Source organism: Pogonomyrmex barbatus, unplaced genomic scaffold (assembly GCF_055798465.1).
Source record: "Pogonomyrmex barbatus isolate J1 unplaced genomic scaffold, ASM5579846v1 scaffold2, whole genome shotgun sequence".
NCBI lineage: Eukaryota > Metazoa > Arthropoda > Insecta > Hymenoptera > Formicidae > Pogonomyrmex > Pogonomyrmex barbatus.
The window spans coordinates 630,313-656,937 of record NW_028297116.1 but is presented as its reverse complement, the minus strand read 5'-3'; the positions used below and the strand labels follow the sequence as shown (position 1 = coordinate 656,937).

The following is a 26,625-nucleotide window of genomic DNA, read 5'->3' as shown; positions in this document are numbered from 1 at the left end:
TATTTCTTTCTATTTTTCTTCTTCTATTTATCTCTCAAAATAAGGAGCCAATCTATCTGAGTGAATTTTATTCTTATGCTTGTTCGATAATATAGAAAATCATATCATTAAGCTATTTAATTATAAAAGATTCTTTTCAATTTTTTTTTAACTTCAATCTTCATGGGTTCTTCAGTGTCGGTCCACAATAAGTAATTTTTAAACTTTAATCTTTAATCTTTAATCTTTAAACCGTAAGAAATTGACCAATCATAATCGATTATTCTTTTCATATTCGATTATAATTGGTCAATTTCTTACTTCTTAAAGCTTAAATCATCTATTGTGGACCGACACTCATGGACTCTTCCCTTCATGGATTATGGAAATATACGAGGGTCGTTCGATAAATTAGGTAAATTTTTGCGAGATAGCGTCACAATGAACTATGTTGTAGGCATCGCGTCCCTCTTCTTTTCAGTAATCCCTCTCTACATAAGTTGTATACGTCATGGCGTAGAGAGGACGATTTTACGAACGCTTTGGCGCGACTTCTTTTTGTTTTGAACGTGAGAGAGTTTTTATATTTTCCGGAAACGGCTCTCTCACAAGACACATCGAGCCCGAGTGTATCTTATAATATCAGTACGACACCCATAGTAATAAAGTTGTTTATCAGCTTCGAGTGAGTTAAGTTAATTATCCTTTTCATCTTATTGACGGGAGGTCTGGTGACTTCACATTCCCAGAAGGAACGACGAACAATGACACTGCTCACGCCGGCCATAGTTAAGATATATTCCTTATAGTATAGTATAGTATATGGCCAGGAAGTAACACTATTCAAACTGCACATAATCTCAAAAATCAGTAGTGTTCACGATGGCAATAACAAAAGAGCATATTCGATTTTCCATCCACTTCGCGTTTCATCTGAAGAAAAATGCTGCTGAAGCCACTGCAATGATTTGTGCTGCATATGGAGAGAACGCTGTAAGTCATGCTACATGTAAAAGATGGTATCAAAAATTTCGCCAAGAGATTTCAATCTTGAAGATGAACCACGTGCTGGACGCAAAAGATTGAAACGGACGAATGCAAGCACTGCTATAGATATAAACTCTGCGCAAACTGAAAAGGAGCTTGGCGTTACACAGCAAACCATTTCCGTACGTTTACATACGATGGGAAAGATTCCGAAGGAAGGCAGATGGGTTCCGCATGAATTGTCCGAAGACAACAAAAATCATCGGCGTGACACTGCACTCACTTTGCTTTCAAAGTTCCGGAAAAAAGATTTTCTGCACAAAATCATTATAGGCGATGAAAAGTGGATTCTTTATGATAACCCTAAACGTAGAAAATCATGGGTTGACCCTGGTCAACCTTCGACATCGACACCAAAGTCCAATATCCAGTGGTTTTGCTCTGTATCTGGTGGGATTGGAAAAGTGTATTGTATTACGAGTTGTTAAAACCGGGTGAAACAATCACGGCAGACGCTACCAACAATAATTGATCAATTTGAGCGATGCATTAGAAGAAAAGAGGCCAAGGATGTCGTAAAGTGATCTTGCTTCATGACAATGCTCGATCATATGTTGCGAAAGCGACTCAGAACCATATCTTTGCGTTAGGCTGGGAACTTCTCCCGCACGCGGCGTATAGCCCAGACATGGCGCCTTCCGATTATCACCTATTCCGATCGCTGCAGCATCATTTGGCTGATACACGTTTCGTGAGATTTGAAGAGATACGAAAATGCATTGATGACTTTATCGCTTCGAAGCCGGTGAGCTTCTATCATCAAGGAATTCGCAAGCTATCCGAAAGATGGCAAAAAGTTGATGCAAATGGGGAATACTTCACTGATTAATATTTTTTTGTTTGTTTTTTAATAAAGATTGAATTTTACAAAAAAATAACTTTTTTGTACATCTAATATATAATAAATAACCCCTTAAAAATGTATATGTATATATATATATATATATATATATATATATATATACATATACAAGATGTTCCATAACTCTTAATTAATATTTCAAGGAGTGAAAGAAAAATTTTAATTTAAATTAAAAATTCTTTTCCAATTTTGGCTCAAACCATTATTTATCGAGTTATTAACGATTAAAATTGATCAATCAGATTGCGCCTAGTCGGAGTATGCAGAAGCGTAGCGTGCTTTGAGACCCTTCACGCTTTCTGTACATTCTTTCGATTAAAATTTTATTCGATTAAAATTTGTTATGGGTACAAAAAAAGACTACTGACAAGAAAGATTATCAAAATAAATTGTTTATAAATAAATTATTTAAACAATTTCTTTAAAAATTGTTTTGTCGTTTAAATAATTTATTCACAAACAATTTATTTTGATAATGTTTTTTGTCAATAGTCTTTTTTTGCACCCATAACAAATATTCCGTAATTAATTATTTTTCCCCCATCACTACTAGGTTAGCTATAAAAATTAATTAAATTGAACAAATGGATTAAATAATTGAATTATATAAATAAACAAATAAATAAATAATAAATAATATAAAAAAAAAACAATCAGAAATTGGATAAATTTCTAACTATAACTTTTCTCACTTATTTATTTATTTATTTACTCATTTATTGATTAATTAATTTCATTTCATTTATTTATTAATTAATTTCATTTCATTTATTTATTAATTAATATAATAGAATTAGATAAAATTAGAATACAATTTTAATCGGGAGAATATATAACAGAAAGCACAAGGGACCTCATAGTACACTACGCTTCTATGTACTCCGGCCGAATGCAATCTGATTGATCAACTTTATCGTTAATAACTCGGTAAATAATGGTTTGAGTCAAAATTGGGAAAGGAACTTTTAGTTTCAAAATTCCATCCTTTTTCATCCCTTGAAATATTAATTAAGAGTTATAGGACACCCTGTATACAAAGATAGAGAGATTATGTTTATGTACGATTTTACTTTGATATTAAATTAGTGCTCGCTCATGTGTTATGTTTAATTTGCGGTGATGCGGTGGCGGCGACGCATTCAATGTGAATAAGAACGATGTTATCTTTAAATTTACTTCGCGTCGCGTCGTAACGCAATGGATGACGCGACGCGCTCAATGGGAATTCACTCTTGATTTATATGTGACAGACGTTGGAAGTGAGCATGGCAGCAGTTGACGTAAAAATGAAAAAAGACGAATTCCGTGCAGCGATTAAACATTTTTATTTAAATAAATGGACGGCTGCACAGATTAAAGCCGAATTGGACGAAGTTCACGGGGACTCTGCATCGTTGAAGACTGTTTATTTTTGGATTAATGAATTCAAAAGAGGCTGGATATCAACCAAGGATGAAACGCGCTCCGGACATTCAGTTGAAATCACTACGCCAGAAATGACTGAAAAAATTCATCGTATCGTCATGGAAGATAGCCGACTGAAGGTGCGTGACATAGCTAAGATTGTAGGCATCTCGATAGATAAGGTGCATGTAATATCCTGCACAAAGAATTAGAAATGAAAAAACTTTGTGCACGATGGATGCCGCGATTGCTGACCATCGATCAAAAACGCATGCGAAAAGACATTTCGCAGCAGTGTTTGTTGATGCTTAAACGCAATCCACAAGACTTTTGGCGTCGACCGTAAACGAGACTTGGATCCATCATTATACATCCGAGTCAAAACAGCAGTCGAAGCAGTGGACAGCGCCTGGTGAATGTGTGCCGAAGAAGGCGAAGACTGTTTTATCGACTGGGAAGATAATGGCCATTGTTTTTTGAGATTCTCAAGGAATCATCTTCATTGACTACTTACAGAAGAGTCAAACAGTAACAGGAGCATATTATTCTACACTTCTGAATCGTTTGTACAAAGAGCTGCAAACGAAACGGCCGCAAAATTCATCTTTCTTCTACTCCGACTCTACAATCGCAATGGCAAAATTACATGAATTAAAATTCGAATTGCTGCCTCATCCACTCTAGTCTCCTGATTTGATCCCTTGTGCCTTCTTTCTATTCCTAAACCTCAAGATCTGACTTGGGAAAAAGAAATTTTCATCCGATAAGGAGGTCATCGCTGCTGTGAATACGTATTTTGAAGGCCTCGAGGCTTCCTACTTTTCCGAAGGGATCAAAAAATTGGGACACCGCTGGACTAAGTATGTAGAGCTCCAGAAGACTACGTCGAAAAGTGAAAAAGAATTTTCCGGAAAATAGGTAATTTTATTGTTTTTTTACCTGACTTAAAACGAACGACCCTCGTACTTTCTGATCTCGAAACGAATTTGCTTGACTTTTTGATCATATTGGTACTTAGCTCATGAAAATAATTTAATTAATTTAATTTATTTAAATAATTTAATTTATTTCCACATGTTTCCTAATATTATTATGTAATATTATTGTTATTATTATGTTTTAAATTTCTCCTTTAATCTGCTAATGTACTTATTTACTTAGAACTTACTAAGAACTTACTAAGAACTTCTTCTGCTTTCCAGATTTCCACACAACAAATTCAAAGGAAGTCTAACAAGAGATAATTCCGTTGAAATAATTTCAATAGTCTTATGTTTAGAAGATGCATATTTGATTATTAAATTATTTGCTGATCATTAAAGTAAAATATAAAAATATACATACCTATTTTGTATATATATATATATATATATAATTTTTCTAATATAAAGTCTTCAATACATAATAATTTATATAAATACAACCATATAGAAGTTCATTTCAATACTATAGAATTGAATATTTATGTATATACATAATGTAATATATAATGTTTATAAGTAGACATCTTCCTTAATTGAAAATTTGTACTAATAAATTTTTATATTAACATTTATTTATTTTGGCATTGTGCAATATTTATGCACAAGCAAGAACATGGAAATCCATTCTTTCCGAATCCTTCTGGAAATTCATTCTTGGAAACAAACTTTGCCAGATAATTAATATCTCTTGATAGTTTAGTGCCGATATTTGACTTGTCCAACATTTGACTTGTCTTGTGGTTGAGATAGAAAGGAGTCATTCTCATCTTCTTATTCCTATAAAAACTAACTCCTGAAGCATTTCAAATCGAAATTTAAAATTTTTTTATTATTACTTAGAGTTATGACTTTGATAATATATCTTATATTCATTTTTACTGAAATAAAAACATCTTGGCATATACGATCGAACAAGATCTTAAGCACCTATTTTTAAAATTAATTGAATAAATTCAATCTATTATCTGTGATCACATTGATCTAGTTGTATATGTATTTAAAAAACATTTTTTTTATCATAAAAACGAACTTATAGTCTAATAAAAATTACGAAAAAGTACAATAAATAATTATGATTAATATTTTATATAAAAAGGGCATTTTAAAACGTATATTTATACAAGAAAACGCCACGATGTTTCAGTATTATATTTAAAATGTAATTTTGTTTTTATATCTCAGTTATTATATCTCAGTTAATAATCAAACAACACCATTAACTTAATAGTGACATCACTTAGTATCCACTTGATATCTACACTTCACATAACTTTCCATTACTATTGTTATTGGAGTGGAGTCGAAGATAACTTACTTCAACATTCATATGGGATATTTTACACATGTACGCATTTTACATGTATTCCTAACAGTCGATAACTGCTAACACCACATATGATATTTAATGAATGGATTAAGTATAGAGTTCTATACAGTAATCAAACAGTTGTCTGTTACATTTTACTGTTCCGGTTTATAGTCTGTTATTATTTTCACACATGCAATAATTAATTATCTCGTTGTGTATTGTGTAATCATACCTTAGGATAAGGGTATCAACGAGATACCTATCCTAAGGTATGATTACGTAGTATATCACGAGATATTTAATTTATTAAGAAGTTTACTTTCGTAGGGTATACACTTGAAATTATAGTGTACCGTAGTACGGCACCTGTATAATTACATTTATTTTTTATCAATAAATGAAAATTTAAAATTTTTTAAATTTACAAAGATCTAAAATTTTTATAAAAAATTGAAGATTGATGATATATAATTAAAAAAATATATTTCTTACGGTAAAAGTGAAATACGAATTTATTTTAGCTTATCTTCTAGTTTTTTTAGCTTCTAATTTTAGCTAATCTTATTGATTTTCGTTAAACTCTATATACCTTCGTTTTCCTAATGCGCAAACGTAAGATGTTACTTGTAAGATTCTTTACAAGCAGATAATAGTAGTATCAAATCAAATTGTCGCAGAATAAATATTCAATATATTTTCTAAAATAATTATTATACATATATGATAATTGTATCATTATAATGATATCGAAAATTACTTCAATTGAAGCTATACATTTTATAAAAATTAGTGTGGCGTTACTATGTGCCTGGCCACCATCACCGAACGCAACGAAATTTGAAATTATTGTATTTAAAATTCGGTGGTTCACTTGTTATTTGAGCAGTATCTTATTATTGCTTCCGTTGCTAAATTCAATTTACGAATATCGTGATGATCCCGAGATTTTAGGAAAATCAGTTTGTTTGTCTTGTGGAGTCATTCAAGTCACAATCAAGATGATGATATGTGCTACTCGATATACTCAGTTCCAGGTATGTATATAAAATTCAACAATTCTTATTCATAAAATAGGATATATAATATTTACATTTTCAAAAATTAAAACATAATTTTAACGTGCAAATTATTTGTTTAGTTTTAAAAATTATCTTTTATTTGGCAACCAACAGCATTTTTCAATTAATCTTTTTTTATTTCAAGAAGACATTAAATTAAATTAACAAATTATTATATTATAAAATTTTAGTTTATTTTCAAAAGTTTAATTAATAAATTATTAATTTATTTAGTAAATTTGTTATGCTTATTCATAGAAAAAATAAATTTATTTTATAATGTATTTAACCGTAATATTTTTGATTCTTCAACGCTTCCCAAATATTGATTAATTCTCAACAACGAAAAGAGAAGTCATCAGTGAAATGTTATTTTTTTATTTTAAAATTTTTTACATTCAAAAATTAAATAAGGAAGAGATAACAAACTTACATACCGTTGAACATTATAGAATTATTATTTCAGATATTATATCATGAAATGGAAACATTTTGCAAACAGGCAGATGAAAAAACAAATGTTATGTTGCAGCGTTATGTTGATAAGTACAAAAGTATTTATGGCATTTATTCTTTATGGTGCTATCTAACCGCTATTGGCGTTATTTGTGGACCATTATTTCTCCCACAAGAGTTTCCGACTTATGCAAAATATCCATTTTCTGTCGAGCATCCGATAAAAAGTATTATTTATTTACATCAATCATTGGTCGGCTTACAGGCTTCATCCGGAATATGTATCGAGTGCAGTATTGCAGTTCTTTTGTTCTATTCTGCAGCAAGATTAGATCTGTTAGCCCAGAAAATGCGCAATATCAAAAAGGAGAACGAATTGAACACGTGCATTAAACTTCATGATGAAATATTAAAGTAAGAGGTGTATGCCATCACTTCTTTTCTTTACAGTTTGCATTATAAAAAATATTTCAAAAAAATGTTTTAAAATTTAAAAAATTTTTCAAATATACGACGATCTGTTTATATGCATAACATACGCGAGAAGAGTTCAAATATAAAAAAAAGTTTAATTTCTTTGTTTACATAAATTAATTTGTGTGAACAAGTTAATGTTCTTTTAGTAATAAGTTACATATAATAAAACTTACAAAATTAAAAAATTATTTAAAAATATATAGGTATCGAAACTTTCTGTTTAAAAATAATTATAAAGCATAAAATTTCGTTAAAATTAACGAGAGCTATAAATAATCTTTTTATTGCTGTGCTGGCTTTTAAAATTAAGAAATTATTTAAAAATACATGGAACACCAGAACCCTGCTTGCAAATTGTAAAACATAGAACACTAGCGTTATAAAGAATGCTATTGGAATTATCGTTGGTTTTTAAAAATTAATAAAATATCGTGCCAATTTCACAAATATGATGCATTACTTTTTTGCTACTCGCGTCTTCAATGATTAAATAAAATTTGCAACGTTTTGAAATTAAGGATAATCTTTCCCACACATTACCTTTATTATCATTTTTTGAAAAAATAATTGTATCTAACAATTGTATCAATATTTGTATATACAAAATATTCGCATAATTATACAAGATGTCCCGTAGCACTGTCCTCATCGCTGAGAAGATAGGCGGGAGTGAGATAAATCAAAATGTCTTATATCAATTTGCGATATTCGCAATAATTTTCGAGTTATTAAATATTAAGGTTGCACAAATAAGAGCGCGCGAGGAGAAAATGCTCGCTCGCCTGATCTGTAGGACGAATGGGAAGAGTGGAACGGCGGCTACTGTTCTTTCCCTCGCCGCGCGCGCTCCGCCCATCGCCGATAGCCGATCGCCGGATAGCCATTGTCGTCACGCTGGGCCGTCCTATGGGTCAGGCGGGCGAGCACTTTGTCCCCGCGCGCTCTTATTTGTGCAACTTTAATATTTAATAACTTGAAAATTATTGCGAATATCGCAAAATGGTATAAGACATTTTGATTTATCTCGCTCCTGTCTACCTTCTCACAAGCGATGATGACAGTGTTACAGGACACTCTATATAACCATTGTATGATTATATAATTATGCGAATATGTTGTATATACAACATATTATTATAAAATTAATATAAAATATAAAATTAAATACAACTATTATTATAAAATTATGTAATTAATACAATTTTATAGTACATCTGCTACGGAGACAGAAAATCGCATATTTCAGTTACGCTTATTATTAAGACACAACCAACAAAAAGGAATAATAAAAGTCGATTAAAACAAAGCCGAAAGTTTGGTTTAAACGTTAATTACTGACTTATAGTATGCATATTTATAAAAAAAATGCTATTCTTGAAATTAATTGTTGGTAAATTTTAGATATACATGCAAAGTAACTAATACTGTGGCACCTCTGGTTTTCACTACAATATTTACAACAGCTATGGCAATCATTTTCGGAAGTTTAAATATGGTTACTGTAAGTAACATATTAAGTATTTTATCTTATATGAATATATATCGTGACGTGTTGTCCCAAGAGATTACACTCTGGGGTCTACTTGGATCCTCTTTCATTCGGTAGAACTCAGAATTACTTCGTCGGATTTTTTTATACATTATATGTATATATGCTTACGAGCATACACATATGTTTTGTGTATGTTTTAATGTGAACATAAAAAATTAATGTTACATCAAAATTGAACAAAAATAATATATAAATTTGATAAATAGGAACAACCAATAACAATCAAGATCCTGTATACCATCGTAGCATTCAGTGCCAGTTTGGAACTTTTTATGTGTGCTTTACCAGCTGATAATTTAATGCATATGGTAATAGGTACTTAATTATAATTTTTAATGCATGCTATATAGTTATATTACATATTATTTTTCTTCATAGAGTACAAATATTTGTATGGGAGCATATGACTCACAATGGTTTCAAGGAAATATAAGCATGCAGAAGAAGATCATCCAAATTATTTTCAGATCACAGGAACCCATAGTTATTCGCATCAATGCTATTCTTCCAGCTTTATCATTACGTTACTATGCAGGGGTAAGAATAATGTCCTATATGTTTTTTATGTAGCGATCGTATTTAGTAATAGCCGGAGAGGAGATACACTTATATGTATATATTTCTGTTTTGAAACGTTATGTTCAAAGAATCCTAGAAGGGATTCTTTTATTTAAAAACAGATTCAAGTATAATAAAAATACAAACAATTATTTTACAATAAAATATATGTACTGTATGTATCAAGGCGCATATTACAAGTTAAACATATTGTGAATATTTCTAAAATAAGTCAATAGGTAGTGTCATTATGTCTTTTTTAGTCAAGAAGTTTTGTTCTATTAGCAAAGAATAGACTTACGCAATTTTACAGAAAAAGAAGTGCACAGAATATAGAGTTGATATAATTAAAGATGTCACATGTTGAAAAATTTATGATAATTATAACATTTTAATGTAATAATCAATTTTATTATTTAATTTATACGTTAATAATTGAATTCAATTATATCGAAAATAAAATTTATAATTTTATTTGATTTTATTATATATTATTATATATTATATATTATATATTATATATTATTGCATTTTAATAAAAAAAGTATCGAAATATCTAATTATATGTATTTGCATATGGATACAATATAACATATTTTTCATTGCAGTTTCTATATACATCTTGTTCTTATTTCACTGCTGTACGTATGATGGTCAACGAAAATATTAAGAATTAAATCAACAAAAGAAAATTGTTGTAATATAATATAGTATAATTAATTTAGATTGCATCTTATATTCTGTATTTATTAAATAATATAAAATATTCATATTATTGCTATAAGTATATGTTTGAAATCAATTTGAAATGTCACTTAACATTTGTGTGCTATATGGATAAAATGTATTTATTATTTCTGAAAAAACGAAAGGCTTACATTAATAAATGTCTGAAACATATTCCTTACGTTCTCCGAAGCGTCCTATATGGAAATCATTATTTAATTCAGAATAGAAAGCCAATCATTTTTTAAAGATAGATCTTTAAGAATTCTGAAATTACTATCCTGAAATTATAATGTTATTATACAAATATGATACAAATTATAATAATTTAATTAATACATTATCTTAAATGCTTTAAGACCAATAAGACTGAAAAGAGCAAAAATTTGCTGATCCTGATTAGTCAATTATATATTTCATTTGAATAGGATTTTTAATAATGAGTGTTCTCCATTTAGTGATACATACAACAAAGCCGATACAAACATTGTTCTTTCTTAGTAGTTATTTAATGAATAACTAGGAATAAAGGGACAAATTGATGCTTGTGTCGGCTTGTGTCACTAAATGGAAAGCACCCAGTGTTGTTCGGTAGATGCATTTCGTTGACGCTCTAGTGCGTATGTGCGAAAAGGCGCATGCGCAGTAAAGCACCTCATCTAACAACACTGCCGCCCGGTAAGAATTCCTAAAAAAAACTTTGAGATAATGTGATGACAATTATGAGTGAAAGTGGTTAGTTTGGTTCAAAAATTATACATTTGTAGTACTATGTCAAAAGCCAAAGTTTCAGCAGAATGGAGAAAGAGGGTAAAGTCGGAATACATGCGATTACGGCAAATGAAACGATACAAACGAGCGGACGAAGTAAAAATTGCATGGAACCAAAATCGTAAGGTTATGACAGGCAAGTGTGTTTTCTGCGAAAAATTATATTTTCTAGCTCTGTACTATATTACGCTTTGCATACTGAAAATGAAATAAATATGTAATTAGATATTAAAGAAAAAAAAAGAAAATATTAAATACAAAATATATTTTTTTGTATTTTTTTAATATTCTTTAAATATATTTTTTATTTTAATTAGTGTTAATTCTTCCAGAAAATATCTTATAGTTATTTAAAGACTTTTATTATTAATAAAAATAATAAATAGTAGATATTTTACTTTTATTATTGATTTATTTTAAATTTTAGATATATTTTATTTCACAAATTAAATTTGATTTTTATTCTTTTCTACTATTTTATATTAAATTTTTAGTTGCTAAATTTTGACAATTACAATAATAAAAATGACAATAGCAGTTTACTAGCATTAGCACACAATCATATTTAGGATTATTTATTGAATAGAGCTTCTTGTTGGTGAACAAAAGCGTTGGACAGATGGAAAAGCAATGTGGTTGGCAATGCAAGACATTCCGCCACATCTTTCTTGCATGAAAAAAGCTGAAATTACCAGCCCTGATGGTGATGTACAAAGTTGTCCTGTAAAAATAATTAATGCAGTAACTCCTATACCAACTATGTATACATGGGCTCCCATTCAGCAGAATTTTATGGTTGAAGATGAAACTGTTTTGCATAACATTCCTTATATGGGTGATGAAATTTTGGATCAAGATGGTACTTTTATCGAGGAACTTATAAAAAATTATGATGGAAAGGTACAGAGATAGCTAAAACTATAGAGATGGCTAAAAGCATTAATAATCTTGTAATAGATTTTATTGATAAAATCTTAACTTTGCTGCTGCAGGTCCATGGTGATAGAGAATCTGGTTTTATGGATGATTCTATTTTTGTTGATTTAGTGAATGCTCTAGCAAATTATGAAAAAGAAGATAAAGAGAGAGAACAGATAAAAAAAGGAAAGGAGAAAGATAATCAAAAAGATAATGAGAAAAAAGACATTGATATAAAGTCTGAAATCAGGATAGAAAAAAATGACAGTGGAAAGACAGTAGCTGTTCCGTTTCCATCAATGCATATATTTAATGTAAAAAAATTAAATGTCATGATACATAATATAATTCTAGATTAAAATTATTTTACAATTATCGTTTATAGGCAATATCAAGTATGTTCCCCGATAAAGGAAGACCTGAAGAATTAAAAGAAAAATATATTGAATTGACAGAGAGATCTGATCCAAATGTTTTACCACCAGAATGCACGCCTAATATAGACGGTATAAATGCGAGAAGTGTACCCAGGGAACAAACAATGCATTCTTTTCATACTTTGTTCTGCAGAAGATGCTTCAAATATGACTGCTTTTTACACCGTGAGTGTATTGCAATAAAACAATCTTATTTATTAAGTTGTATTTTATGAAGTATTAATTCTAAAAAAAATAATTTTTAATAATATTTATTCCTTTATTAATTAATATAGTATTTTTAGAACTAGATGGAACACTAATCTAATATGTAAGAATACTTCACTGAAATACAACTTATTAAAGAGTTGTACAATATTTTAAGTGTTCTAAGTTGAAAGTTTATTAATTACAATAATTTATGATTCCTGATTTATCGTAGCAGCCAGGGGGACTTCGCCGCAAGGTAAAGAACAACATTGCATACAAACTAATGCATTATCGATCGGAAGCTTTTTTTTTGTTTAGCACAGAGGCATCGTCAAGGGCTCATCCACAATCATATTTCATTCATCGTTCATCGCTGTCTACTAAATTTCTCTCCATTCAATTATGCCGAATCAGCCGACGAAAATATATTTGTAGTGAGTTTATTATGTTGCTTGTAGGTCTTCAAGTTTGCCATCCAGGTCCAAATTTGTTGAAGCGAAAAGGACCCGATTTGAAACCATTTTCGGAGCCATGTGGAGCAGAATGTTACATGCATTTGGTAAGCTATATGCTATATGATATATTTCGACATAATATCTATTTTTTCAAAGTGTAAATTTGATATCAACATTTTATAGGAAGGAATGAAAGAAAAGCTGGCGGCACAAGCAGCAGATACAAAAGAAGATGAAGGCGATGAGAAACGTGGTGGTCCTAGGAAAGTACGAAAACAAGCAAGCGTCGATTCTGGAAACGAAGCGAGCAGTGAAGACAGCAATGATAGTAATAAGTATGGTCAAGGAGGCAGTTGTCAAGGTTAATATATAATTTATGATCATCACTTAAAAAGAAATTACTTTATATATACATATTAAAATAATATTCTAAAATGTTTTATTATTTAAATTAGATTTTAAGCAAAACGTTAACAAAAATTGCAAGCCTGAGGAAATAGAGGATCAAGCTCAACCTGAAAATCAGACACCTTTTACATTGTTAGGAGTTGGTAAACGAATTAAGACAGAAAGTGAATTTTCATGGACAGGTTCAGAACAGAGCTTATTCCGAGCTCTTCATAAAGCCTTCCCTGGCAATCCATGCGCGTTAGCACAAATCATGTTAACAAAAACTTGTCAGGAAGTATATGAATTCGCTCAAAAAGAGGCTTCGGATATTCCCGCTATAGAAAATCTGAAAGATTTTACGCCACCGCGAAAAAAAAAGAAAAAACATCGACTATGGTCCATGCATTGCAGAAAAATACAACTTAAGAAAGATTCTGGTACATTCATTAATCGATTGCAAAAGCTTTAGGTTCAAGTAATATTATTTTTTTAATTTTTAATTGTTTTCTTCTAATAGGTGCTAACCATGTGCACAATTTCGCACCTTGTGATCATCCGGGTCGTCAATGCGATAATTCATGTCCCTGCATACAAGCACAAAACTTTTGCGAAAAGTTCTGTCAGTGTAGCAGCGAATGCCAAAATCGGTTTCCTGGTTGCAGATGTAAGGCTCAATGCAATACAAAACAATGTCCATGCTATTTAGCTGTAAGGGAATGTGATCCGGATTTGTGTCAAACATGTGGTGCAGATCAATTCCATATTACCAAAATATCTTGCAAAAATGTCAGCGTACAACGTGGTCTTCGTAAGTTTCATAAATTTTAAATTATAAGTAATAAATTTTTATATGTTATTTTTATATATTATTTTTATATACTGTTAAAAACATAAAAAAATAAAAATAAAATTACTTATGTTTGTAGATAAACATCTCTTGATGGCACCATCTGATGTAGCAGGTTGGGGAATTTTTCTGAAAGAATCAGCGGCGAAGAATGAATTTATTTCTGAATACTGCGGTGAAATTATTAGTCAAGATGAAGCCGATAGAAGAGGAAAAGTATACGATAAATACATGTGCAGTTTTCTTTTTAATCTTAACAATGGTAAATACTATATATGAATAAATCTCGTATATAGCTGATTATAGAACAAGAAAAATTAAAGGATATCTTTTAGATTTCGTTGTTGATGCAACAAGAAAAGGAAATAAAATAAGATTCGCCAATCATTCCATAAATCCCAATTGTTATGCGAAAGTGATGATGGTAAACGGTGACCACAGAATAGGTATTTTTGCCAAGAGAGCGATTCAACCCGGTGAAGAATTATTTTTCGATTATAGGTATATTACTGTATACTCAATTTTTAATCATTGTAATTATATGACTAATTAAATTAATATAATTTTAGATATGGACCAACGGAACAACTTAAATTTGTCGGTATCGAGCGAGAAATGGAATTTCTTTAAGAATTTATATTTTATGTTTAACAGAAACAAGTGACATTTTTGAAACAGAATAAATATAAAGTAAATACTTATCTAATTTTTAAAATTGTATAATGACTTATACTACCATATCATATAAATTATTATTAATATCAACATGTCTTATGAACATTAGTTTATTTCACCAAGATGAGGAAAAGCTTGATATATTTGTATGAATTAAACTGGCGAAACTTCACGAAACGGCTTTGACAATGATTTATGATCCACTAATAATCTGCGAGTTATTATACAATGTTGAAAGAGATATTCATGAATGCCTGAAGAATATAATTAAATACTTATCTGACTTATTTATTAATTTAATGGGAAAGTATGTTTTTTTATGTACTTTAGCCGATAAACATAGAATAAATCGTTTTATAATCGTATTATAATATTAATACAAAACTTTTTGCATATATAAAAGAAAAATGAAATCCATTTCAACATTTGTCTCAGTTTCTTTTATTTTTGTTATATAAATTTTAAATAATTAAATATCGTGATCTAATATGTATGTGTGAAAAATTATTTGACAATATTACTGTAAAAGTGAGAAAGTAATAGTGAAATTATTAATACAAATATCTGTGATGTATGGATAATTTATAAATATAAATATAAATATTTATAAATATGAATAACCAGTTTGCACTGTTACACGCAAAAGTATTAATCAATTTCGTCTTTTAGCTATGACTAAACATTATTTGTTAAAAAATATTTCTTAAAAATAAACATTTTACGTATATTCTTTTTGTAATTAGTACCTATTTATATAATTTATAATTGTTCAAACAAATATATCTGTTATATAATTCAGAGATAAAATAGAAATATATCCATATGTATTCATGATAAAAATATGTATGTTTAAATTATTATTACAGTTTGAGTAAGCAGCCAATAATAAGAAACTTACAAGTAACAAGACCACAATTGACCACAATCAACGAAAATATACTTACATAAGTTTATAATTAACATACTTAATTCAAAAAAAAATATATTTGCATTTAATATTTAATAAATACGCAGAGAAAATCAAGAATAAAATATACATAGCGTATAATTTTAACGAGAAAAATTATAAAAAAATTCCAAAGTGTACTTCCGATGTTAATATTATATCGTATGCACAACTCATGTTATCTAATAGATATTTTATCTATCTATTCGAAAGAATAAAATTAAGTTTTTTTTTTTCTTTTCACGGTAAGTTTAATCAAATGAACAATTGCTAATTACGTCTTTCATTATCGTAAGTAACTGATGATACACAAATAATTTCGAGAAAATGCGGTTAAATTTTGCATTCACTAATTATATTTCGTATTTATTTATTTGTTATCGTATAAAATTACAAATTTTATACGACAAATATACATTTACACTATAATTTGTGTATATATATATATATATATATATATGTGAATTCTATATATGTATAAAATTAAATTATATGTGTATGTGTAAATAATTGCAGAATTTTTATTAATTTTTTTCGGAAACTAGTGTGACGATTCATATTTTTATTGCACATTTTATGTCGTATTAATTAATTAATTAATTAATTTTAAATTAATCTCATATTTTGCGTTTGAATAGAAACTGCATCGAAAGTTGACAAACGCGCGGACAATTCAAAATTATGTCTAGCCTCTCTCAATGATAATGTCTGGATTAAAGCATCAGAAACGAGCTTTTGCGCAGCTCGGAGTTACTGCGAAGAGAATGTAAGCGTCTCAGTGATCTCGTCCTCGTCGTGGGAATTCGGCCACCAGTTGCAAGCTTCACGGCTGCGAGAACGGTTGGACGGGAGGTTTGTCGAAAGTCTCAGATTAAGAGGCCTAAAGGAAAATATCTTTCTTAAACATAATACATGTAAATCAAAATGAAATTTTGATTTAGTAAAGTACTTTCAATCTTCTATCAAAAAAATCAGTTCGTGATTGACTCATATTACACCAAAAGCTTAATTTTAGTGATATAACTCATACTCAAGTTGTACGATTATTTTTGCCGCCTCTTATTAAAACAAAAAGAAAAAAGAAATGGATTAATAATAAAAAATAATAATAATAATAATAATATGACATCCTTGAGCAGAATTGCGCACTTGACGAATTCAATGATGACGACAATCATGAAAATTCGCGCATTTAAAATTTAATTTAATCTAACACCGGGGAGGGTGAATATTTACGCGTGTATATCGCACATTCGTCTGCACGGGTCGCTTTAAATGTGCAAAGAGACGAGTATTGCGAGATCGAATCTACCTCTTGGGTGGTAAATTCGAGAGATTCGGAGAGTTTACGGAAACGATACTCAGCGGATCAGCGATGTTGCGAAGAAAGTAAAGTGCGCGAGAAAAGCGACGTCGTGCCGTTGATGATACACTCGACACGCAGAAGGAAGCCAATTTGGATTGCGGCCAAGTCTAAGAAAATCTCTGCAAACATGGAGGAAGAAGGTAATCTTTTTTGGATTAGAAGAAGATAACATGGAAGATCCATGTCAAAATATGAAAAAAATTACAGAAAATAATGGTACTCTTGATTGTAATTACTATTCACAATCTTGAAATCAAGATTGAAACTACTAAATGAATGTAGATGATGAATACTGCTAATAACGCAATTGCAATATAATTGCATAAAGGGATAGAACCTGTATTATTAAAGTCATTGTTAACATTTTATAAATATGACTTTAATAAACATCAACCAATTCTCTGCGCGAAAAATTATATTTCAAAAAGAAGCTTAACAACGTTTGTCGACATTTTAAAATTGCGTGTATCTTTATTATCTTTTGAGATTGAAAATTGCATATTAAATATCATAACAAAGTAAATGTTTGATTAACACATTTTTTTGTAAATTTGTTTGTAACTTCATTTGTAACTTAATTGATGTTATTAAAATTATAGTTTACATCATGTCCATATTATTATATATTACTTGGATTTTTTATGTATAAAATTATTAAAATGATAAGTAAAATTATGTCATTCCATGTAAATCAGATCATGTATAAATGATACATATAATTATTTAACTACTGATATAAACTTTAATTTGAACTTAATTTAATATTTTAATGTGTAAAAATATGTATGCATTATTGGAAAAGCTTTGGCGAATAAAGGTATAGGGAGAAGAAAAGTTCAGCAATAAAAATATATTGCAGGCAACCAACGTTACTACAATAAATTCAAGTTTATTATATCTAAAAAAAAATTATTTTTATCAAATTCTTGTAAAATTATAATTTATTACAACATAGAGTTGTTGTCGAGAACAAGCTATCTAATACAATATGTCACATAATTTATATAAAATATTTATATAAAGTATTTTATTTAATAGTAACGATTTTTTACAATATAAAATTATGAAAAAGTGAAAAACTTTTATAATATTATATGACAATTTATGTAAAGAGCACAAAACCATTCCTGTTATTACAAATACAATTTGATAATATAAATGGAACGGTGCATTTAGCATAAAATGTGAGGAAATGACTTTATATGTAACATTACTTGCATGAAAAAAATAGAAGTTTTTTTTATAAAAAATTATTTATTAGTAATAGAAAGTGTATTTAAACGATTTATGTATTATAAAAAATTACATGAAGATTTGTGGTTTTTAATTGATTGAATATGAATACTTAATGCATAACTTAACCTTGTTCACTTAATATTTCAAATCCTTAAAAATATATATTTTTGTATCCTAATTAACTATAAATATCAAAGTGTTCGTAACATTAAATGAAGGGTGAAAGGGTGAAAGTTTCCGAAATTTTTTAAAAAGTTATAGAGATATGTGAAGCATCAATAAATCACTTGTAATTAAACAATGGATTCTAGATACTTGATCGAATTTAATCTTCATTTTTATAGCAATTCTTTAGATTTGCCATATATTTAAATACAAAATTGGATATTTGAGTATAGATTGAGTTAAGAAATATTATACGTATAATATTAAATGACTTCATATATTTCATAACAGAAAGTAAATTTAGATATTTTTATAATAATGTTAAAATATAATTTTGATTTAATATTAAATTCTGCTAAGTGAAGATACAAAAATCGTAGATATTTTAATCTAATAAAACAAATTCTTTCATAACATTTACAATGTATATTTATAGCGTGATATTAATGCATTATCATAAGAAATACTTTTACCAAAGATGTTCTTTGTCGTATATACTTCATAAAACTTTTCTCGTTTCAAAAACATTCTCGCGCATAATTTTATTCCTCCACTATTTCGCGTGTGAGACAGCACGTGAATACGCACAAACGTGTCTTCTCACGTTTTAAAAAAATATTTGTTTTTTAATATACTTATACAGGTTTCAGTATTTACTCATATAAACTAACAGAGAACAAATGGCAGAGAGAGAGAGAGAGAGAGAGAGAGGGGGAGGGAGAGAGAGAGAGAGAGAGAGAGAGAGAGAGAGATGTTTAAACATACTACATAAAACTGCGTTTAATTCCCGTGGCTCTTTGATCTAGATATTTTTTTTTATTTTTTTCCTTCTCGTTTGCAAAACATTTTACAAGAAACGAACGAGCGAGCGAACGATAAATTCCGCAGGTTTAAAGCGCACCGATATTCGTGATTGCAATGCTACATCGATATTTTGCATCGGTGTTTCGCGACATGTGAAATTCAGTCCTCTGTCTTCTCGCGTGTTTCATAATCACGTCACTGCACGTTGTACCGTCTTCCTAGTTTCATAATAGCAATTCTCAAAGGAAGACTGCTTAGCTCACATATATGTTGCTATCACGAAGCGTATCTCTCAGCGTCGTTATTGACGTAAAAGGCATCCTTAAGAAAAGAATAAATACTTGTATTTTTTTATTTATCAACGAGTTACGCTTTTACATATTTTACGTATTACTTTATTGTGGAATAAAAATAACATTGTTATTTATCACTTACTTTTCCTGAAGCATAATTCGCTCATTGTGATAATTGTGTTGAATCAACAAAATTATCATATTCTAAAAGGCGTCGTTATTTTTCAATATCCACTTATTAAAACAAAATTGACTTTACATTATTCAGTGTTCACGATCAAAGAGAAAAGATGAGAAATATCTGGTATATTAAACAATATTTCATTTCAATATAAAATTATTATATATATATGAATTTTATACATGTACATATAAAAGAATATAATAATTTAAGTATGATCAAGTACTTAATGTCCTGTGAAAGAAATTAGAATTTTCGTAGTTGTTTTTTTTTTTTTTTACATGTACAGCCGCGAGGATTAATTTATATGTCCTTACATCAGACAGATAATATAAAAGCGGCAATAAGACACGGTTCACAATAAGAAAGGCGGAGCCAAGTTCCAAATTCTCGAGCGATCCGCGGTTTATTTTTGATCCCTCGCTCGCTGTTATTAATCACGATATATACGTGGAAATAATAGCGGACGACAGCCGCGTATATCGTACACAAACTCTGGTGATTACGAGCGGGTGATTACAAACGCGACGTCATACGCGTGCATACTCATCACGTAAAATACGTAATTCCCGAAACGATCCCATCCGCGTGAATATGTTTTAGTCGGTAGAGACTAGCAGCCAACAGCAATAGTAGCTCCTGTTAAATGCAGCCTCACTGTTTCTGACCGCCGTGACACAAAGCGAATGATTCTGTCCGGATAAAGCGCTTTATACCGCGACTTAATCCTTTCATTACTCGCCTCTATCTTCGCGTTCGTGTGCAGCATCACCGACGTTTACTATTACGATAGTAATCGTAATGATAATGACAGTAACAGTGCCGTTAACGTCTCGGGATACGTCTCGCGTGGAGGGATACGTGCGTGTTGTGTTACTTTAATATTAAAAAAAAAAAAAAAATCGTTTTAATAATAATATTGTTACATTTTAAATTAGTTAAATCTAGTTGAAATAACGGACAGTATTAAAAATTTACAATTTGGACATGGTGAAGATTTTACGCAAAAATTTTAATCAGCAGATTTTTTTTTAAAACAAAACTATATATATATATATATATATACTTTCCAATTGCGGAATCGGAATATACGGTGTGTATTATGTGAAAGACATTTTTCTCGGAAAATATTTCGCACAACGCTCCTATATTATTCCTATTAATATTATTTTAAGAATTTTAATGCTACATAAGAGCGATATTATTATTAATTTATTAATACTGCTGGAATAACGTACCAGCAATTATATTAAATAGAAAACTACGTCACGTTCGAAGCAATCGTTATGTATCAGCAAAATACTTACGTAAAATATAATAAAGTAATTACGGACCAACAGATGAATGAAATTGAATAGGAATTTACTAAGAAGATCCCTGAAAATCCGATTAGCGTAATGAATTACTAGTTCTATTCCGATCGGCACTTTAACGACCTTTTTACATTTTAATGATTTTCAATTTATTTTCAATTTAATCTTGATTTAATCTTGTCAGTTTTGATGTAAAACGACACTGGTGTAAACTTTATAAAAATATAAATTCTATAACTATTAAGATAATGATTGTAAATATTGTGTAGCTTTTCCATGCCGTAAATAATCACATTATACATGAAAAAATTTGTTTCATCTCTATCTTGAACATTTATCAAAGTCAAAATTCTGCAAATGTTAAATTTTAATTTACTTATTAAAACGTGTTACTGTAAAATATAATTAACTTAAGATTTTCATTTATTTCTTTTATCGCAGAGAAATATTATTGTTTTTCACATTTTCCTCTTTATTTGAAATAAGATAGTGTTGTTTGTAATTTCAATGCCTTATAAAAGATAGTTTATTATGCAGAGAAAATGAATGTTGTTATTGAAGCTACAGATAGATTATTTTATGTGAAAAGTGTAACACACAAGAGAAATCATGAATTTAAAAAAATAAACAATTATGGCTCCTTAACTTTGTGAATTATTATCTAAATTTCTGAAAACTTCTTTGAAATTAAATTTATTATTTTATATGTCTGTCGATAATATTTTATTATTTCCTTAGAAAATTTAAAGTAGAACTTTAAAATATATTATGAAATTCTTACTGTACCGTGTATATTTTTATAATATCTAATATACATATGTGATAGAATTAAAATATTGAACAATATTGTTTATTTCACAAATAGCAGTAATAATTTAGCTTAAAAATTTACTTATTTTAATATTATATACAAACATATTATTTAAATAATATATTTTTTTGGATTAATAAAATCATAAGAAAATCAACAATAAGAAAATTAACAATAAAATATCTGTTTTTAATGCTGATTTTAACCTTATTATAAATGTAACGTAAGTTGTTATGAAAATTGAATCCTATCATTCAAAATGAAACTTTGTTTTAGGAAAGAGAGAGAATTGTAGATAGACAAGAAACTTCAGTAAACTTAAAAAAGAACTGTTATATAACAATTTAATACCACGCTGAAAAACTTTTATGGAACCATTTCACAAATTACCTTTTGTTTTGCTGAATATTTAAACAAAACAAAAAAAAAAACAATCGCTGATATTATCACAAGAATATCTTGCCAAATAACGATTAACATTTGCTTTTTGTTTTATATAAAATAGAGAGAGAGAGAGAGAGAGAGAGAGAGAGAGAGAGAGAGAGAGAGAGAGAGAGAGAGAGAGAGTATATGTCATATCTGTTAATTGTTACCGTTATTAAAATTGCTTGCATAAATGATAACGCCATCAGCTGATGGAATACATACACTCACACACAATATACCGACCTACACAAAGGAGATTTTACGAACGTAGCATCGAACTTGATTTGAAACCGTGATAGATGCTGACGGTCTCGACGCTTGATCGTTGAGGCCTGTCGATACCAGTAGCCTTCGCCACTTCGTGTCAATTCACGATCTCTTGCGATCGAAAACTTCCCCCGCCCCCCCCCCCCCCCCCTCCCCGATATAATGGACTGATGCTTGATAAATCACCGATCATTTCGACTATAATATTTCTTCTCGCTCATTTTCGCTCATCTTTTATCTAGCATTATTATGTCTACTTGATTCAATTAGTATAGAGTAATCTTATCTCTTAACATATTAATAATATGTAAGAAATTTTAATCAAATTACAACTATTATATATTTTTTTTTCAATTTTAAACTATTAACAGAATTAAGACAACAACGTGACACTTTGAAATTAGTAACAGGAAAATTATTAATATTAATCCTTAAAAATTGTTTAATTGAATAAAATTAGTAAAATTTTTCCTAAAGAGAGTTTCTTATTATAAAATTACAGTTATAAAAATAATGATAAACTTATAAAAATAAAATCTGCCTTATAAGATAAATATAGGATGCAATTACAATGCGATTAAGGAAAATGATGTTTATATTTGTTGTTGAAAACTTAACTTCTGTGATTTTATGAATTTTTCTTCATACCTTGTTGCAATTTTAAATGTGGCCTAACAAGCGTGATCCTTTTTCGATCGAAAAAAAAAAAAAATAGGGCAGAAAGAATATTTTAGAATAGGTAGCCGAATGCATATCCTTGAAGAGACATGTAGGTAATTGCATAGTAAAGGCTTTCAACCGAGAAAGCGTAACCTGCGCAATGGAGAACGCGTTGCAACAGAGAATTCGTATCGCTAGGGATTCGCTGAAAAAAAAGAAAGAAAAATAGGACATCCGCACACCACGCGTAGCCATTTTTATCTCATATTCCGGCTCTTTCCAAGGAGGTATTCCCAGATGTAGCAAAGTGAGACTACTATAAAAAGTATACATATATACACGTTTAAAATCCCATACGTATAGCAAATATGTATTATCTATACACATTGTCCGATGAATTTGACACGCTATATTTACTTTCGTTATACCTTGACTTTATTTCATACTATGTCATCTTATGTGTCTCAATTGTGCGCTTTTCCTACGCAGAAATAACTTAAAAGATATTTCTTATTGTATATATAAGATATATATTTAAATAATTCTGTTAATTTTTTAAAAATTATAAATCAATAAAAATGTAACGCTACATAAAAATTATAATGAATGTGCAATAATTTATAAAATTTTTTTCTAAATATTATTAAAATATCAAATATATAAGATAAAGTTGTTAAAACTTGTAAAACTTATAAAATTAATTTTGTACATCTTTCAAATTTTTTTTTTTTAAATTTAATTTCACAGGTGATTATAAAGAGAATTTATATTTTTATCTTTTTCCCTTTTTTTCTTTATTTAAAACATTTTAGATATTTATAATTTTGTACTTTATATTCTTTACTCTCTATTTTATATTCTACATTCTATATTTCATATTCTGTATTCTGTATTTTCTGTTTCTAATTCTACATGTTTAATTTATTTAATTTATAACATAATGATTTCGTATTAAATCTCTTATAATACTGGTTCTCAAAGAGTGCACCTTACAGAAGAATTCCTTGCGGTATAAAATGATATTTGAAGTGTACAATATCGAAAACTAATAATAAAGCTCCATCCAAACGTGTGTCTGTAAACTATACTTAAACGAACACGCCGTATTTGCTCCAACAGGTTTACTCAGTTTATTCAGTGAGGAATACTCAGGTTTACTCAGTTTATTCAGTGAGGATTGTATGGAATACGATCATGCTTGCAAGGCATTTGTTATAGTTTACTGCGCATAGATTGTGAGGAAATCAAGTATCGATTTATTTGGAATAATATTATATTATCAAAAACAATATAAAATTATTGCATTTTATACAATTGACGCAAATGCACACGCAGACTTTAAATAACACATATTGAAATGTTTAATTACGTCATAGGACAAAGTAAATGCGGATTTCTGTAATATCAAGATATTTGCGAAATATTTACGATTATTTAATGTTTGTTGTAATTAAATTATTATAAGCTTTTATGCGAGACAAAATTAAATTGAGAAAATAAGAGTATCAACAAAAAATAAAAAATGTTTGCTTCAAGAGAGTTATTATATGAATAATAATTTACTATAAATGTCATTAATGTTTAAATGCTATTAATATTTAATATATAATATGTTAAGTATGAATACAGCAGGTTATCTATATGATATATACTACATATTCTATCAGTGGTTACATAAATTACTAGAGATTATTATTCCGCCTTATTTAGTACATTTTTAATATAAATAAATTAAAATGGAAATAAAAGACATATTCGCAACACATCGGTTGTCAATATATTAAACACTGATAGCATCGGCCAAATATTATTGAACACCGACAATGTGATCTTCTATTTAAGGTCATACCTTGCTTTTCTCATACGATCGATGGGCTTTTGAATGTAAAAAGTTAGTTGAATTTTTATAAAAAGAAGTCATCTTAAAATTATGTGAGAAAATTTCGATCAAAAGACACGGTTGTAGCTACGTCAAGTGCGCGCGCCAATCCCATAAGTGCAAGAGCCGTGTATTTTAACGCGAGCCAGCCAATGAATACTTGAAAATAAATTAATCTCTTAAAAAATATATATATATTCTTATATATATTATATATATATATATATATATATATATATATATATATTATATATATATAAGCAAGAATATTATAATTTTCAAACAGAAGATTTTTAGTTTTAAATTGGCAAAAGTATGCATCAATATAAATTCTATCCAATCAAAACTAACATTTTTAAAAAGATTATAATATTTGTTAATAAAAAGTATAATATTTATATATGAGAATATGATTTAAGATTAATTTTTTTTTTCTATGTAAGATTGTCGATTCTTAGAAATGACTAGTTCAATCGTCTCGTGTTACCACATATTTTCTTCAATAAAATCTTGACTGCAATAAAATATATCTTACTTATATCTTTAAAAATTTTTTATGAAAACATATATCAATATCATTTCAGTATATCAATATCTTTCTTAAAAAATTGAGTTTCACAGTCATGTTAAATCAATACGAGCTATTATATTAGATATAATTATTTTGATATCTCAAAGCATGATAATAAAAGAATTATGAAGTATGCATTAATTTTATTTAAATTAGCACAACTTTGTGATATCAACGTCTTCTTATGAAAAATAAATTTAAATAATATATATTAGAATTATGTCAGAATATTTTTAATTTTCTTTTAAGACCACATGGGGCCAATTTTTCTTTCTTTTTGTAAAAAGGTAATTTTATAGTGATAATATTAACACTAAAATAGCGAATTTTTTAGAACTTAATTATCTTTAATTTTTTTATTTTGATTTTATTTTAAAAAATTTCTTAATTACGAAAAGAAAATTATGAAGAAAAATGAAAAAGATAAGATTAAATAACACGTGTTAAATTGACAGGTGTTATTTTTGAAAATAAATTTAATTTATAATAGTTTTCAAAAAATTATTTATCATAAATATGTAAATCAAAAGTTTTAATGATTAAAAAATTCTGAATAAAAATTGGAAATATGTAAATTTCCAATTAAATGCAAATTCTAGGATTTTATTATCCAA

The 26,625-nt window shown here is 28.7% G+C and overlaps 3 protein-coding genes across 7 annotated transcripts in view; all 3 read left to right on the top strand.

Annotated features, from left to right (window-relative positions):
* Positions 1-6,236: 6,236 nt before the first annotated feature.
* Positions 6,237-10,582, top strand: LOC105426026 (odorant receptor 4). Its single transcript, XM_089076592.1, has 6 exons — positions 6,237-6,618; positions 7,109-7,512; positions 8,977-9,076; positions 9,334-9,435; positions 9,506-9,664; positions 10,294-10,582. Exons 1-6 carry the CDS (start codon positions 6,325-6,327, stop codon positions 10,360-10,362), a joined length of 1,128 nt encoding a protein of 375 aa, XP_088932718.1. The 5' UTR covers positions 6,237-6,324; the 3' UTR covers positions 10,363-10,582.
* Positions 10,583-11,066: 484 nt separating this feature from the next.
* E(z) (histone-lysine N-methyltransferase E(z)) lies at positions 11,067-15,270 on the top strand. 3 transcript variants are annotated; one of them, XM_089076588.1, is made up of 12 exons: positions 11,067-11,318; positions 11,769-12,082; positions 12,175-12,414; positions 12,486-12,702; positions 12,962-12,982; positions 13,185-13,285; positions 13,365-13,542; positions 13,637-14,008; positions 14,089-14,379; positions 14,498-14,680; positions 14,754-14,919; positions 14,988-15,270. In XM_089076588.1, the coding sequence occupies exons 1-12, from the start codon at positions 11,183-11,185 to the stop codon at positions 15,046-15,048; spliced, it is 2,280 nt and encodes a 759-aa protein (XP_088932714.1). In that variant the 5' UTR covers positions 11,067-11,182; the 3' UTR covers positions 15,049-15,270. The 3 variants fall into 3 exon arrangements, with proteins under 3 accessions (XP_088932714.1, XP_011635257.3, XP_088932715.1); XM_011636955.3 differs by having other exon boundaries at positions 12,959-12,982; XM_089076589.1 differs by lacking the exon at positions 12,962-12,982.
* A 1,561-nt stretch (positions 15,271-16,831) lies between these two features.
* Adcy2 (adenylate cyclase type 2 Ac76E) overlaps positions 16,832-26,625 on the top strand; it is a 39,549-nt gene continuing 29,755 nt past the window's right edge. For 2 of the 3 annotated variants that reach the window (XM_011636957.3, XM_011636959.3), the window contains exon 1: positions 16,832-17,545. In XM_011636957.3, the coding sequence (XP_011635259.2) occupies positions 17,464-17,545 (82 nt within the window). In that variant the 5' untranslated portion in view covers positions 16,832-17,463. The remainder of the gene's footprint in view (positions 17,546-26,625) is intronic. The other variant, XM_011636956.3, reaches the window with a different exon arrangement.